The 16,767-nt window shown below is 37.0% G+C and overlaps 1 protein-coding gene across 8 annotated transcripts in view; it reads right to left on the bottom strand.

Annotated features, from left to right (window-relative positions):
- Positions 1 to 8,959: 8,959 nt before the first annotated feature.
- myo1b (myosin IB) overlaps positions 8,960 to 16,767 on the bottom strand; it is a 67,797-nt gene continuing 59,989 nt past the window's right edge. For all 8 annotated transcript variants that reach the window (XM_038287629.1, XM_038287631.1, XM_038287630.1 and 5 more), the window contains 7 exons: positions 14,175 to 14,249; positions 13,939 to 14,073; positions 13,376 to 13,482; positions 13,127 to 13,259; positions 11,923 to 12,075; positions 11,653 to 11,783; positions 8,960 to 11,569 (listed from right to left, as the gene is read on the bottom strand). In XM_038287629.1, the coding sequence (XP_038143557.1) occupies positions 11,437 to 11,569; positions 11,653 to 11,783; positions 11,923 to 12,075; positions 13,127 to 13,259; positions 13,376 to 13,482; positions 13,939 to 14,073; positions 14,175 to 14,249 (867 nt within the window). In that variant the 3' untranslated portion in view covers positions 8,960 to 11,436. The remainder of the gene's footprint in view (positions 11,570 to 11,652; positions 11,784 to 11,922; positions 12,076 to 13,126; positions 13,260 to 13,375; positions 13,483 to 13,938; positions 14,074 to 14,174; positions 14,250 to 16,767) is intronic.

The raw sequence follows: 16,767 nt of genomic DNA, 5'->3' as shown, positions 1-16,767 counted from the left end.
ATTGGAGGAGTATTACTCAGCACAGTAAAAGGCTGGGAGGACAGCTAAGTTAGATAAGGATTCAGGGTAGAAGTGACAGGAGGAGTGGAGCTGCACTAATTAGTTCTGAACAGGAGTTGTTGAATGAGAGGAGGAGACAGACACACGTAGAGCTGGTTAACACACAAAGACACGAGGTGCATCAGGGCAGCGGAGGAGTGGCTGCAGGGAGTACTTAAACATCTGTTGCTCTCTGGAACTCTGAAAGTGTCCCACAGGCCTCGGCTCCCAAAATACTCATTACCCAAATGTCCTCTTTTATACAAACACAAAAAGACTTTTAACTAACAGAAGGGCATCCATTAATATAGCAGAACCTTTTCCTTTCTTTTAGAAATATTTAAGTGTTTACTTGGAATTTTGCTGTTTTTCTTTTTTATTTGTTTGACCTGACCATGACATCATATAGTGAAGTGCATGCTAAGAAAAAAGAAAATGAGCAGGAATCTAAGGCTGATAAAAGAAAGGTACATTCTAAGAAGTTCAAAAAGAAGAAAAATGTGCTACTATTCATCTGAAAGATTGTTTCAGTAAACACCAAACACACCAACACACACATAATCTTTTCGTGTTTAATTTACATACTATTCCTTCAGAGTTTGAAATAGCCAATATATGGACTATTTGCCTTTGTAATACCAAAATGTAATAAAAGATATGTCTTTTGAAGCAATTTTTCTAAAGTCAGTTGGCAGAGAAATTATTGAATCAAATTTCCTGTGTTGCTTATGTTAAAAATGCTCAAATCAAAACAAATAAAGCTATTGTTCCATTTTAAGATGACAAAAGAATACCGTGAACATTATACTTTTTACAATTTAACAATAGAAAATCACACTAAATGCAATTAGATTAATTTACTTAAATGTGGAGCAACCACTTAAAGTATAACCTACATCTACAAGATTGCAGCGCATCAAACGGCTTTGCAAAGCAACTCGTAAGGAGCCCATCATTTGTCATATTTCTGTCATTTTTACTATCACTATTACTGTTTTTTATCTTAGCATTGGAGGAAATATAAATAAATAAAATTAATATTAAGTTAATTAAACTGCAAACTTTTAGGAATACTGAAAAATGTCAGTGAAAATACGGATGCTATTGTGGGAGAAATTAAAAAAAAAAAAAATATCAGCAACCATTTTTGATATGCTTTTTTCACTTTTGCTCCACTTTTCATTTTTTCCCTTTCCTCCTCCACTTGCTTTTATCACGTTTTCAGTTTATGACTAATGCTCAATCTTTTCAGTGTGGAGACAGTTCAATTAGCCCTGTGGTTTGTGGACACTCCCACCAATCCATGTTTGTGTTCTTTAATCAGCTCAGTTCCATGGCTGTGTTCACACGCATTTGTGTCTGGGTGCCTGTGCGTGTGTGACACCCTCAGGATTTTGTGATAAAAAGAAACACATAATTCTTAAACATCACCTTGCCTGACACAATCCCATCAGCTCCCCTTTGTGCTTTTTTTTCTCCAATATTGCTCTCCTGGACCTGACTCTGTGATTAAATGTACCTTTACTGTTCAGGGAGGATCAAATTAAACATGAGAACAGAAAGGCTTCCAAGTTTTAACACCAAGCTGAAGGTTTTGATGTCCTTCCTAAGCTGTCTTCAGTTTTTTAGCATGTCGCAGCTGTTTATGCATGATATAAGTTGAAAATTATTTGGATAAAAGTAGTTTTACTGTTCTTTGATCCTTTTATAATATTAGTATACATATAGTTCTGCTTTTCTATGGGGTTGTTGTTACACAAATGTATTATATTATTGTAACAGCCTGATCCGGCAGAGGACAATTCAGTTGGTCAGTTGTTTCTCCTTGGAGCCATCTTTCTCATACCTCTTGCTTAGGTTATGCTGAGCTATTTTCTATATTTAAGCTGCTATATGTTTAGGCTGCTGGAGGACATAGGAAACACTTTTCCTCATTATGCTTTATTCTGTCTCTGCTCTCCCACTCTGAACTATTTTTTGAGTTCCACTCATAAATTTATGTTCTCTCTGCTTTTTCTCGTCATAGTAGCTTCATCTGCTCTGTTCCTGTTTGGCAGTGACATCATCCAAGAAAGAAATATCAGCCATTAACACCATTGTTTATAGATGTTTGAGCTCTGCCATATTTTTTTGTGTAGTCCTGTTTCTTTTGTTGTGATTAACTGTTTGTGATCTCTTTCATCCTGACATGGGGACTGCCTCAGAGCTCATCTTCCTCGCTGTGTCTTTTCTGGACCATCTCACCTGTTGATGTGGTTAAAGGTTACCTGTGTATCTGTTTCTTTTTATATGTATGCTTCTATCTCCTTGATCCTCAGTCGGCACCTACAGAAAGCCACTCACACTGAGCCTGGTTCTTCTGGGATTTACTCTCTGGTAAAAGGGAGTTTTCCTCTCCACTGTCCCGCATGCATGCTCAGTGTGAGGGATTGCTGAAGAGTCAACAACAAAATGTAAGCAAAAATCACTGCCACAAGCTCATCCAGGAGTAGTGTATCTTGTAAGTCAATGACTGGATGCAAGCAACTGGTTTTCTCTGACAGGAACTTTTAACCAATCCGACAGTATTGACTATAAAGTGCCTTGAGATGACATGCGTTGTCAATTGGTGCTATAAAGATAAACTGAATTTAATTAGATTTATTTTTATTCATATTTAAAGAGGTACTATTTCAAATGAGGGATAAAGTTGTGGGGAAGTTTAAAGCAGAGAGGTTCTAAGACAGTAAGCCAAATATTAAACACCTCTCAAAGTAATGTTTAAAGTTGTTATCTAAAAAGTGGAAAGAGTATAATACAAAATAATCGTACATTGCCATAGAAATCCACTTAAACTTACTGGAGAAAAAGGGGTTTTAAATATAAAAAAAGCAAAGAAGTGAATGAGGAGCTACAGATATCCTATCAGAGCAGCAGATGCCTTGATGGAATGTAATAATGAGGATAGGAGGTTAAGATGAAAGCACTTATGGTAAAGCAAGCTTTTCATTTACAGGTGTTGCACAGAGAGGTGTGGATTAAAAGTGTAGCTACACTTAGGCACACAGGCCTGGCTGTGCCTACAAGCCGCCTGGCCACTTGCTTAATGTCGTTAAATGAGCACCTAATGATGTGTGTTGAGCAATTTGCTTATCTGTATCAATTCCACAGCTGCTTTGGTTCACACAGTTCCTTCATCCATTGGACTAAACACCAATATGAACTTAGTGGCTAAATAGGAACGTAGATATCAAATATTGATCACTTTACTTGCTTTGCAAGTGTTAGTGGACAAAATGTAACTTATTCTTTATTATTTTTATGTAAGTTAAAGAGATTGCAGTAAATATCAATGATTGTATTGAGTAGATATCTAAAATGTTGATATCCACTGTGGATTATGTTTAAAGTAATCTAATCCACATGTAGATCCCCTTCTTTCTTAATATCTTTGAGGCTGACTTTCTATCACATGACCTTTAAAAGAAAATTAATTACATTCACTATATTAGTGTGTCTGTGGCATTGACATGTTGCTCAATGGACTCTATGCACATCTCCACTACTTCCTGAATCTAATGCTGCGTTCACAACTAATGCACTTTGGATAGCAGAAGCAGCCACTTTACGTGCAAAGTCTTTGGTTGATGTGCAACAAGGCGCTTTAAAAGGTCCTGCAGCGTGTCTAGAGCAGCAGGACCAACAGGCGCATCTTGACGCATCTGTGTCATGATTTTGGTGCATATGGCTGGCTTGATTGCTCATTTCATTCACCTGTCTAGCTTTGCTCTGCTTCTGATCATTGCTCATCTGATCCATCTGCTCCTGCTTCTCTTTAAACTCCTTGGTTGCAGCCATCATTTCCAGAACTAGCTGTGGGTCTAGATATGGCCAAGGCGGTAAGGAAGTGGGGGCAAGTTTGTCAGACAACGGAGAGACGTGAGGGCAAAAAAGAGTGGGGATCAAGGTGGAAAAAGGGTCCCAGCGTTGAACACAAGAGCATTGAGTTACTTCCAATTGGCTGATTAGAAATTTCCGCAATTGTGGTCATTCAAACAAAACAAGCCAGTAAGGTAACGAACAGGAGATGCATAGTGTAGAGCGGATGTAGATTTGACCAATCAAAGGCCTCCTGTCTGCGGTCCCCTACAATATGGGAGAGGTGCAGCAGAGTATCTGCGTAGGGGGCGCAGGCTTGTCTGAGTTCACTGTGACACCTATACAGATGACCTAGTTTTGAAGTATAAAATCAGACTTAAGGCCGGAACCTCTGTGGGAAGAGAGTTAGTGAGTCACTAACCTGGTATTATAGTTCAGTCTGAGTCCAGAGGTAGAGGTTGGTTCTGGCCAACTGGCTGCCAATGTGGTGCAGCGGTTGTCGCAGAGCGAGTTCCAGACACTGATGTATCGGAGGTCAGAGGACAGGCAGGAGATTAGAACCAAGCAGACGGATGTAGGCAGGATAACACAGAGGGTGAAGCCAAAGCCGATGTCAGACACGTGGTCAGTTGTCAGAGCCAGGAGGTCAGAGATCTGGTGAGGCGCCGAACGAGAATCCAAGATGGAGTCAGGAAACAGTTCCAGGTTCCATACACCATGGGGCTGACAGGCAGCGCGAGGCCAGGCAGACTCAGTGGTTGGGAAATGGTTCTGCTCGGTAGAAAAGCACGCAGAGATAAGGCAGGAGTCAGAAGACAGGTCAGGCAAACAGATCAGCAGGGAACAAACAGGCTCAGAGGTCGAGAGGCAGAACAGGTAAGGATCAGGCAATAAGAACTCAAGTAAGCTAGAGTAAGTTTCACCGCATGCCTCAAGATAACCTGGCACTGATGGCTGGCCTGAAGACTGGTTAAATAGAGGCTAATGCAGGTGGATCAGATAAACAGGTAGTGAGAATTGGGCACAGCTGAGCAGCTGTGTAAAATGAGTGATCAGACCAGGCATCAGTGCTGAGATCATGACACACTTCTGCTTTGTTTTAGAGTCTTTCTTTAAAAATACAATGCAGTTAGTCAAATAAGAAAATGTTAAAACCTACATTGTTATAATTAAAATGGTGAAAGGCCATTGTAGGGTGTCTGAAGAGCCTTGCAGGTTGCAGAACCCTGGGCTAGAAGGTCAACTTCTTTTTGGACAACTTTTTCAACAGGTGTACATGCACAACATTGTTCCTGTGAAAGCTGTATTTGTTTTTTTTTTTGTTTGTTTGTTTTTTAAATCAACAAAGCAAATAATTGCTTGTACTTTTTATTGCTTTTTACGCTCTCTGCATATCATCTCAGGAGCACATGCATCATTGTGCTCCTGCAACATCCATCCACAATCTATACCCGCTTATCCTTTCAGAGTAACAGACATGCAAGTTATTTGTCACGGATGTAATGATTTTACATGTGGTCAGGGGCAACACATATGGATATTGAGATACCAAAATGCTCTTTGCTTATGTTCAGCTATCCACAGATGGTGTAGCAAAAACTTGTGCTAGCCTTGATCTGTATCTCCCCTCCTCCCACTATTCTTGTCCATTGATGTGATAATGGGGACATATTGATGAAGCTATTGAGTATCCTGGTGACATAAGGGCAAGAGGGGGACACAAACTCTCAACCACCCAGCTAAACTCATTAATCAATTTTCCTCCTACCCCTGATACCACTCACTATTTTTTTGTTTTGTTTGTTTGTTTTCTTTTTGGGCTCATTTAGCATTTACAAACATTTAGCGGGTTACTTCTGTGTAAATCGGTCTTGTATCCCATGTTTGGCTTTACTTTTTATCTAATTTACCGTCGTTATTAGCCAAGACTGTGCATAATTTTACTGTAAAATTGCCTACTTCTATTTAGTATCAGAATACAGGAATATAGTGTTAGAAGCATCTTTAATTTTAAGGAGGAATTTAATATAAGTACCTTATATAATGGGTTTACCCATAGACATATCTTATAGTGCTTAGCAAAACCTCTCAGACTTTTTCTTTGTTTTATTTTTTTACTTACTAATGGGAAACTTAATCTCTTCTTCTTGATATCAAAGTGATTAATATACACAGAATACAATAGTGATTTAAAAGTTAAATGATCCATGGCCTTTAATTTCTTTACACTTAGAATTTTTCTAAGCTAGATTTTTCATTTCAATTTTCAGATTTATTTTCATGGTAGAGGTTTTCTTTTTTGTTTTGTTTTTTTTTAATAGGTTTTGCACTTAAATTTACCTTTCTGAAACTTTCATAACTGGAGATTCTTCAAATATGTTCTTCATTGACAGGCATGTACAAAAAAAACCACAAGTGGTCCTGTTTGCAATTTGCCACAGGCGTAAAAGGGACACAGTGAGGTGGAAGGAGAGTTCTAGTAAGATAAGACCATAACTGAACTTCTTGGCCTTCATGCAAAATGTGTGAGGAAAACCAGCTCTAAACATCATCCTGAACATGGGATCTGAATTTAAGGTGATGCAATAATATGCTTTGGTTTTCCTAAGTAGGGACAGGTGACCTAGTCAAAGGGCAAAATGTTCCAGCTTCATTCATAGCAACATTTTCATTAATTAAACTTGAACAAAGAACAATGGGGGGAAAATGTGAGTCTTATTGTGCAAAACAAGTAGAGATATCATGCCTTATTAAAAATCAGCTGTGATGTTAGTGAAAGTGGGTCCTTTGGTATAATTTTAAGAAACTCTTTCAATTTAATTAACAACATAAGAATATGCCGCAGAATATGTGAAAATGGAAGCCAGTGTGTCGATTCTGAACTGCTCCACTTTCATTTCCATAGAAAAAGCCATGTTAGCTAATAATAGAGCACACAGGAAATTATTTTCGGGTGTCTGTTGTCCCCTGTTGTCTCTTTTAAACTACAAAGAAATAGTATGTAAATTGAAGATAATTACCCATATCTTTTATAGATGTATTTGGTCTGTATATGGAATGTATTCATAAGGAGTAAAGAACTTTGCTATACATAAAATATTTTAATCCGAATGCAAATCGTAAAAACTAATCGTTACTCACTACTTCGAATGACCTGTTATTGACTGACGGCAGCAGGGAATTAATGCCCGAGCATAGCAAAGAAACGCTTTAGCGTTGTCTTGGGGTAATTGGTGGCTCTGCTGACTATATCATTGACCACTACTTTGTTTCTCTGTGTCACTGAAGATAAAATCATATTTTAAGGCAGCCAAGGGCTTTTTCAGTGGTGCAATGTAAATTTTCGTTAAAGAAAACCTGTTTGAGCAGAAGACATAATTTAAATAGTAAGAGTAAATATTTCCCTTTTCTTCTTCAGCAGCTTTGACAGCTGTTTTATCTGCAGTCCTGTTATCGATTATCTTATTAAGACAAATGAAAAATATCATCTATTAAAAGAAAAGTATCCTAAAGCTTTATTAGGGTAATATGAATCACTTAAGGTCTCATTGGTTTTATTAGCTGCCAAATAAAAAAAGAAAAACATAAGACCATGGGTACATTTTGAAATTCCCTCTGGATTTGATCTACTTTGACTCAAAAAATGTCCTCCTTACACTTTTCCAATTTTTGTCATATAATCAAAAAGTGTTTTAGTTTATGCAATGCATTCTAATCACATAAACAAAAAATTGCAGGCTGCATACTTTGCTATTTTAATACAATACCACGTCAAACAGTGATTCTCTAACTCTTGCCACATATTTTCATTAGTTAATAGGTCAGGATTTAATTGGACTATTTGAATGCCTAAATTTATCCTGAACTAAAGTATTGCAGTACAACAATAGCTATGAGTTTTGCATTGTGGTCCTGCTACTAGTTTAACCTCCACACATGCAATTTTAAGCCTCTGTTTAGCTTTTACAATTAGTCTAATGCATCTCTCTCCATGATAAAGAAACTAGTCATGATGCGGTGGGATGGTGTGTTCAAAGTCATGTGGAATAATAGTTTTCATGTTTCAGCACAAAAGGCTTTTTGATGGTTTTAAACCAAGGTTGAAGTTATTTGTAGATTTTGGCTTTTTAAACTGGGCTACATCAGGTTATTTTTCATGAGGGAATTTTAATGGAAATATGTTTTCAATTTAACTTTTTTATATATATTTGAAGAAGTCATTATTTTCATAAAAAAAAAAACAAACATAAAACACCCCAGACTATTTGAATTAGTTAATTGATTCATGTTTTTACTTTTTCCTGCTGTAATGTCAACAACATTCCAGAAGAGGTCACTAGAGGGTCAAGAACAGCTTCTGTTCTGCTTTCATTCAGAAACCAGAGAGGTTTAAACTTTGAGCTGCCGTTCATCGAAATCTTTAATTTGGTTTTACCAAAATGAAGGACAAAGAACACTAAATGTTTAGTTGCCATTTCAGATGTTGCAACTAGTTTAATATCACTGCCCTCCAGGACAGCACTGCCCATAAGCTGATAGCTTCATACCTAGTTGAGCAAACTAATTAAGAAAAATAGAAATAGTGTGACCTGCATCAGTTTGCCAACCTCAGACCCTCTAAATTACTGGATTGTGCATTACAAGTTGTTTTGTAGTCCCACAGAGCATTCATTAATATCCACAGGGAGTGCCGAGACTCCGCCTTCCTTTCCCAGCCTGTGGAGTGGTGGGAACAGGGTACTGGGCAGCCCAAAATGCTCCACTATTTTTACCACTCTGTTCAATCAGAGGGCTGTTCCCTCGAGACCTGTTGCCGGCAGCTCTCCCAAAGCGGTGGAATTTAACCCTAGGATAGCCCCACCCCCAGATGTGATGGAAAACATCTGGCCAGCTGCTTGACTGCAAGGATTGGCCATCAAGCTATAAACGCTTCCAAACCAGACCTCCCTTGATCCTGATAAATAGCAACCAAAGACTAGAATTTAGTGTTGGGATGACAATCCATGTATATTACACGTATAAGATATTTATATATATATATAAAAAAAAAAAAAAAACAATCTCAGTATAACATTTATTGTTGATCTTTATTAATTTAAAAATACCTGCAAATGTTACAATGAGTTCTACTAAAATATTGTTTTTCCATGTTCTGTCTTAACACGGGTTAACATTAGGCACACAAGAATGCAGACATTTTGCAGCTCTAGCCACTGTTTAAATACAGATTATTTATGAAGAGGAGCAAAGATGTTACAATATAAACAACAAAGTTGAAGAAAACCCATCAGCGCAATCACCCCTCTCCATGAAAGTTACACCCGACTCTACATGACTAAAAGAAAAAAATAATAATTGAACCCCAAGACCAGACAAACTATTCTGGCATTTCATCTTATGGACCTGCATAAAAATTAATTATTGCATTCTATGATACTATAAATTCAGTTTTGCTTTCTGTAAATCGTCCACTTGGAATGTGTACAAAAAAACAAAACGGGTAAAACCCTTTAGATAAAGAATTTGTCAACAAGTCAGAAGTTTTCTCAACTACCGTAGCTTCTTCATTTAGTATAAGAATGCCAGATTAGCTCAGGATTTGTGTAATACTGTGAAAAAATAATTATACCTACACCGTTTTATGTCCGATTTGGACAGATTGTTGCAGAATAGTGATCAATTTTGACAAGAGACAGAGGAATGAGACTCTCTATGCTTGTCACAATCATATGCTTCAATGTGACATCAATGCAAATATGTTTTAAAGTTTATCAAGGTTACACTAGCTGATTGGTCAATTGTTTTTGAGTTTGTAGTAGAGATGATACTAGTCTTCTTTGGTCTTGGCCCATTTCAGACAGTTAGCGTTACCCTCCAGAATCAAATAAGGGCTAGAGCCAACAGCTTGTCTTATAAGAGTTAAAGCTTTAAAACAGGTTTCCATGGTATAATCACACAGGTAACATGGTTGGGTGGTACAATAGCCACAGCAGTTTTCAATAATATGTCCTGGTGAGTTTGTGTTGGTAAAAATAGCACAGAGTTGTGAACAAATTTATAATAAGGGGTTAAATTGAAACTATAAATTTCAGTTTTTACACTATTAGGATTACTGGTGTTCCATCTGATAACCGTAATTCCCTTTGTAATTAATCCTTTGTTTTGTTTTTTGGATAATACAAATCAAACATCACAATTTAACATCACTACCATAAACTGTAAGCTTGAAGGGCTAAAGGGTTTTTAATAAGTAGAGGTATAATTTGGTTTTGGTCCCTCTTGGCTAACAAACGGATTCAGCCTCTCGGTCCAACGAAATTTGTATTAAATGAAGATGCAAAGAGTTTATTGTAAAATATCCAATGCTTCTAACCATTTTACCCCACATCAAAACTCTTTAAATACAAATTTGGTCTGTTCCCTTGTAAAGTAAAATGCAAGCCAAAGTGGTTCAAAGATTACAATAACTAAAGCTGTAGTGGCAAAAAACATCTGCAGCAGTAATGCATATTAAAATAAAGAATCTAATGTCCGTGTCCATGTCATTACTACATCCCATAAAGGCTATATACAGCTTATGGCACAGGAAAGGGTACTGTCAGAAAGATAAACACAATATTGCACACAAAATTTGCACTGGTATCAATGGTTTGGGAGGAACCTTTCTTTGGGGGAAAAAATCTTTGGAACCAATGTTGGTTCAACCAGGCCTAATGTTTTTTTCTGCTTGAAATATCCGTTAACTTAAATCCAGTAAACATTTACTCAGATTGAATAATGACTAGAAATTCAAAGATGGCTGTAGTAGGAAGAGGAAATGCATTTGATCATGTGTAGTGCAATCAAAACCATTTTATTTTTGGCATCAATATAAATAGGATCATCACTCGTATAGTAATGCGTTTACACCTGTTTAATGGCACATAGGATTGAATACAAAGTGTTCTACAATTATTTAGCAAATTACAGTTTACTTATCACAACTGCCCTCTGTGCTGTAATACAAGAAAAAAAACATACAATCAATGCAATTTTGGGTCAGGACCTCAGATTGTTAGAGGCAAAAGCAAGTGCAGTATTCAGGTTTGTCAAATAACTAAATGTGACAGACTTGAGCCCAAATCCTGTGTCAAAGCTCATCTCATATTTTTAAGCCATCTTTCTTGCCAGCATCAGAGCAGCTTAAAAGCAGATGAGTCTGAACCATTTGAGGCTCAAGCTCTTCTATTAGTTCTTTTGACATATTCTCTGAAGACTAATTTACCATGGAAAAGGAGTCACCGCGTCGAGTATTCAAAAGTTGTGTGAAATCTGGCATCAGCTCTTTAACACCAAGTTTCTGTGGCATGCAACCCTTTAGTGAGGGCTTTCTTTGCCCCCCAAAATTGTGGCCATTATTACAGCTATAGTTGTACCATGGTAAATCTGATAAGGAACACCACAAGTCAGATAAAAGCCCGTGTTTGGGCTCAGGGTTGGCACAAGGGTTGGTGATTGTCAAGTCCAGATAACTTAGGTGACAAGTCTTCCCTTTATACTTTATGGCGATGTGGGTACAGACACTTCCAGCAGGCGGTTGTTTTTGCGTTTGCAAGACACACCGTTGCCATTTTTGGGACTGCCTTGGATGAATTTTACACACACTTTGTCCTGTTTGAACTGCACCAAAAACCTGCAAGAAAGACGTGTAAAGCAGAAAGTTCAATAATAAAGAAGAGGCATTCATATGACCATAAAATAAAAGCTTCAGCATACTCGTCTGAGATGTCAACATTAAGCTTCTCCCTGTCTGCAGCCAACGAGCTGATGCGATGCAGCTTGGTGACTATTTCAATCAGGTGATCACTGCTCAGCAAGAAGTCCCCTTTGACAGCAGAACTTGAGCCCTGATGGAATAACTCATTTGTTAATTCACAAAATACTTTTTCCATTATAATCAAGTTCCTGAATTTTTTGAAAACAAAATAATTGGAATAAAAAAAAAAAAAAAAGATACTGGTACACTTCAAACAATTTCCTCCTCACCTCCTTGAGTTTGAGAGCAAAGAAGCCATCACTCTGAGTGCTGGTCGACACGCTGGAGAGGTCTGGCAGAGGAAGGCTAGTCTTGACCTGCCCCGTTTTCTGGTCAGCCAGAATAACGCTCTTCTTGGTTAGCAGAAAGAGTCTAGGTGAACTCTGCAAGTACAGTTAGAAACATTTAAGCCATTTGATAAGACAAGAGTATGCCAACATTTAATCAAGTAGAAAATGCAAAAGTTTTACAGCATTTTTGTATTCTACATTTTAGAAAATGGAACCAGAGAATTTCTGATGAGAACATTTCTAGACTTTTGTATTTTAGTGAATTTTTTCTACAATCTCCCATTTCAATTGCTCCATCCTCAGCATTTCTTTAGTAATTATATTACCATAAAAAACTTGAAGTCTTATTATTGACATTTGTTTTTATCCCTTTTTATCCTGAAATCCATCACAACATTCCCTTCAGAAGTCAACTGGTTAGTAAATTATGTCCATGTGTTTCGTTTAACCTCAGGATAACATTCCAACATGCTTGTTACTAGCAAACAAAAACAATAAAAAAGGGGTTTAGCAGTTGCCATTAAATTAATATAAATAAATTAAGTGATATTAAGCACGCCAGGCGCCCTTTTGGTGAAAGCTGGTAAAACTTGCTTGACGTGTACCTAAGACGAGTCAGAATTGGGCGTATAAGTCTTATGAACAAGCCCTCTGAACAATCAATTGCCATACAGTCAACAAACCTAGCATTAAAGCAGCAAGAAATTCCTTGTTGAAGGATAGCTATGAGAAGTTCCGTTTGCAAAAATTCTGCCCTGAAAGAGTCTAGAACAAGATGCCAGAACTTTTTGAAGGGAGAGAATAATTTCTGTCTTGCAGACTATATCTTTATGTTGAATATACATTCATGGTCACAACAAAATGTTTTGGATGAAATATGTTTACATCTTAAATTGATCCTGTCAGACAAAGATTCATATTAGAATCTGTATGAACTTCTTCATGACAAAGCTTAAACTAGTTTGCAGTAATGGGCAAAATTTTAGCTTTTGAATTTGCAAAAAACATTTAAAAACATGTTCCAAAAGACTGAGCTTTACTTGCAGAAAAATGCGTTTCTGGTATAAAATTTGGGATGCTGAATAGAAATGTACTTCAGATATGAATTAATAAAAGAAGCAGTGATGATCCATCACACTCCTACCTTCCCGTTGGCCCTGTTTATCTTGTTGACCACGTCGGCCAGCAGAATCTTCTCATCTACGGCGCTGCTAAGTTTCTGATATTTTGGATTCTTGACCATCTCCAGGTAGTCTCCTTTGAAAGTCTGACTCACGCTGAGACACAAAGACAGAGTCAAAAAATGTTTGAATAATATGTATGAAGGTCTGGATCTGTGATCAAATTAAGCCTGACATAGACATTGCTTTGCAGAGTAATACATTTAAGATACCTGCTTGGGTAGAGAGCCTTTTTATCTTTGAAGAGCTCGCTTGCCTCCAGCTTCTCCTCGTAAACCGCCTTTTTTTCTTCTGTGAATTGGCTCCTGTATTTCTTGCACTGTTTGCATCCCAAATTGAAATAAAGAATAAGTGCCAACAAACACTAGTGTTTGATTACATCTTCTTCATAGTTCTGATGATTCCTTCGACACCAGATCATTACAGACAATCTAAGAAACGCTGACTTTATGGTAAACGGTACCTATATAGCATCATTTCAAGTGAGAGGTCTCCGAAGCACTTCACACTATATGCTGTCATACACACACACACACACACACATTTACACAGTGATGATGGCAATATGCATTAATGCAAAGCTGCTCTGGGGCACAGAGAGAGAGAAACGAAGAGAAACAGGCGCCACATAATGCTCTGACCAGCATCAGAAGGCAATGCAGGTGAGGAGTTGACAGACATCTTTATTTGGCCACACATTTGTCTATCCTTTGAGAATGAGATAACATTCTGTCTGACAGTTTAAACCAAACATGGCTGAATATGACAGACGAACCCTCCAGAGATGGAAAATCCTCCGAAGCTCAGCATGGACTCCCTCCAGGAACGAATAAGGCCTGGCAGGCCAGCTCTTGTCTATTGGGGACATGGAGGGCAGGTTGCTCTTTAGCCCTAGGAAGTATTTCTGCATCTAGAAACCAACATAAACAGAAAACCATTTAGTTTCAATCATAACGTTAATATGAAAACATGAAATAAACAACAGAGGTGAAACATGTAAGCAATACTTACAATCCTCTGGATGGTGAAGTTATAGATCTTCCTTCCTGCATTTGCCCTGAAGAACTTTCTGTATTCTCTGCGGACCTTTAGGAGCATAGAATAAAATAAGTGTTGTAAATCAATTTCAGCCTCACTCTGCTTGTTATACGGTGGGACAGGGAAGCAGCACACTAAAAGGAGGACAATGGAAGAACAAAAAACAAACAACAATATTTTGTTAGTTACAAAACAGAGACAAAAGCTGTTGGAAGTAATCCCAGAGAAAGAACTGTTGAAAAAAATAAATGAAAAGGGTGATGGTCCACCTTAAAGTTGGGTTTCATTCGAAAAGGTGAAACATGACAGTAGATATCCAGGCTACTGGTGCTTAATTACCAGGATGAAAAAGGATTAACATAGGAAATAACATCAATGGACTCCAGAAAAAGTCGGAATAAACAGTCACACCAGATGATAAAAAGAAAAAAAAATATCAAAAGACACAGCAACAGTGATACAAAAAAAAGACAACAGTGTAGGAGCAACAAACTGTGCTGCTTTGAGGGCCAGCAACAAACAGGACATAGAAAAATCTGTTAGATGAAATGGGTAGAAAGACTACTGCACCCTGTTGTTTATCCTCTGTATTAAACTTCAATACTTGAAAAGGTAAACTTTTACACTGGTTGCTGTAAATCACCTGTAATCTGTAACCGATAAATACCAAAATAGTTGATAAGAGGGATCATAACATTCTTTTTTAAACTGAAACTATTTTAGATTGCATGCATTTACCAATGATGGAGTAATAACTTCTGCTTATTCTCACATTGATAAATCTAGAAAAATCCAAACTTTAATGCATCAACGTTTTTTTCCATTGTCCCCAATTAAGTGGCATCACTTCAACATTTGAAAAATTGCTTAATATGTCTTTGATCTTTTTCTAGAAGCTTCCAATTACTAATAAATAATCCATGACTTCCTGCTTTCATGGAAGGGGTGTGGAACCTGGCACTAAATATACTTTATAAGACTCCTGCAGCTTTTATTCAGTTGCACGAAAATGCCTTTGTAGAAGGCACTCCAGGGATAAACAATTTTTACAGAGATCAATTTTATCCACTGGTTAATAAGTAGTTAAATTGCAATTTCTCAAAGATTTATAACTATAATAAAAATAAACAAAAAAAAGAACAGTTCTCTAAAGCTCACTGAGAACTGCAACAAAGAATGGCTTCCTGCTGCCAAGTTTCCACAGCTGTTAGAAACAGTCTACATGGCACCCATTCCAAGAAAAAGCCTTTGATAATTAAGATTAAGATTAAATTGTGCTTTTATGAGATGATTAATATTTTTTACTTAATATTTGAATCAGGTTGTTGCAGCATAATTAAAGGAGATATTTAACTTGAGAAAGTCCCTTATACGCACATTGTTACAGAGGATCTGGGAGATTGTGGGACTATTTTTTTTTCTAAAGACCCAACAGCCTCCTTACATTGAAAATGGGCCTTTCATTCATGGACATATATAATTGTTAAGGTAAGCTGGATAATTTAGATAGCATACATGTCCAACTTTGGTGATTAAGAGCCTATGTCCTGCATGTTTAAGATGTTCCCCTGGTCCTACACACCTGAATGAAATAAAAAGGTTCATCATCAGGCCTGAGGTGGTCATTCATCCATTAATCACGCAATACACCAACTATTGGGGGCTGAAGTAAGGCACCCCTAGAATGACTAAACATTAAACTAAGATTAAATAATCATTGTAGTCCATTAGGTTTTTACATTATCTATAATTTACCAATTCTTTATTTTTAAAGGCCTTCTACCTTTACTTAATACATTAGAACACAAACATCTGTTGTTTCGCTTTACTTTCCCCAAACTTGCTTCTATACATTATGACATTACAAAACAACTGTGACAAAATAAAGGGAAAATTATAAGCACAAAGGGAATCTATCCAGTTTGAATACAGTTTGTTTCAAGAGAAACACTGATGGGAGACCTTGGCTAAGAGAGGGAGGCTGGGAAACGCTACAGGTGAGGGATCAAATTCAAAGAAGACGTTTCTTCTTCCATTCTCCCTTTATTAGATTTAAAATTTAAATGCTGATTATGTTACAAATTCTATTCAAATTTTAAAATCATCTGCAACTTTAATGCTGTGAATACCAAAGTATTTAACAGTTTATGCAAGACTTCTGTCCAGTTAAATCTATATTATGCCATCTGTAATTTTAATTTAGCACAGTATTGGGCCGAGCTATTTCTAGGTTCTCTCTACCTGTCCTTATTTAAAGTCTTACCAGTTTTTTCTTCTTTTTAAATAAAAAGTTACTTTAACTTTAATAAAGAATATGAGTACCTTTGACAACTTCTAAATATAATTATAAAAGATTCCTCTGTCCTTGCCTATAATATTTGGTAAAGTTGGAGAATATAGAGTACTGTCCTATTGACAAAATGAGATGGTATAAAGGGTGAAAAGTAAAACAATTTTATAACTCTAGTCATATCAGTGGCTGATGTCTCGATTTTTCCCGATGAGATTATGCTATTGAAATGAAAGGTTACGTTTTAAAAGAGGAACAATAAATGTGGTACATGCT

Source organism: Cyprinodon tularosa, unplaced genomic scaffold, assembly GCF_016077235.1.
Source record: "Cyprinodon tularosa strain WSP-4 unplaced genomic scaffold, ASM1607723v1 ctg242, whole genome shotgun sequence".
Classification (NCBI taxonomy): domain Eukaryota; kingdom Metazoa; phylum Chordata; class Actinopteri; order Cyprinodontiformes; family Cyprinodontidae; genus Cyprinodon; species Cyprinodon tularosa.
Note: the sequence above shows the minus strand (reverse complement) of the source record. Positions and strands in the feature narration are given on the sequence as shown.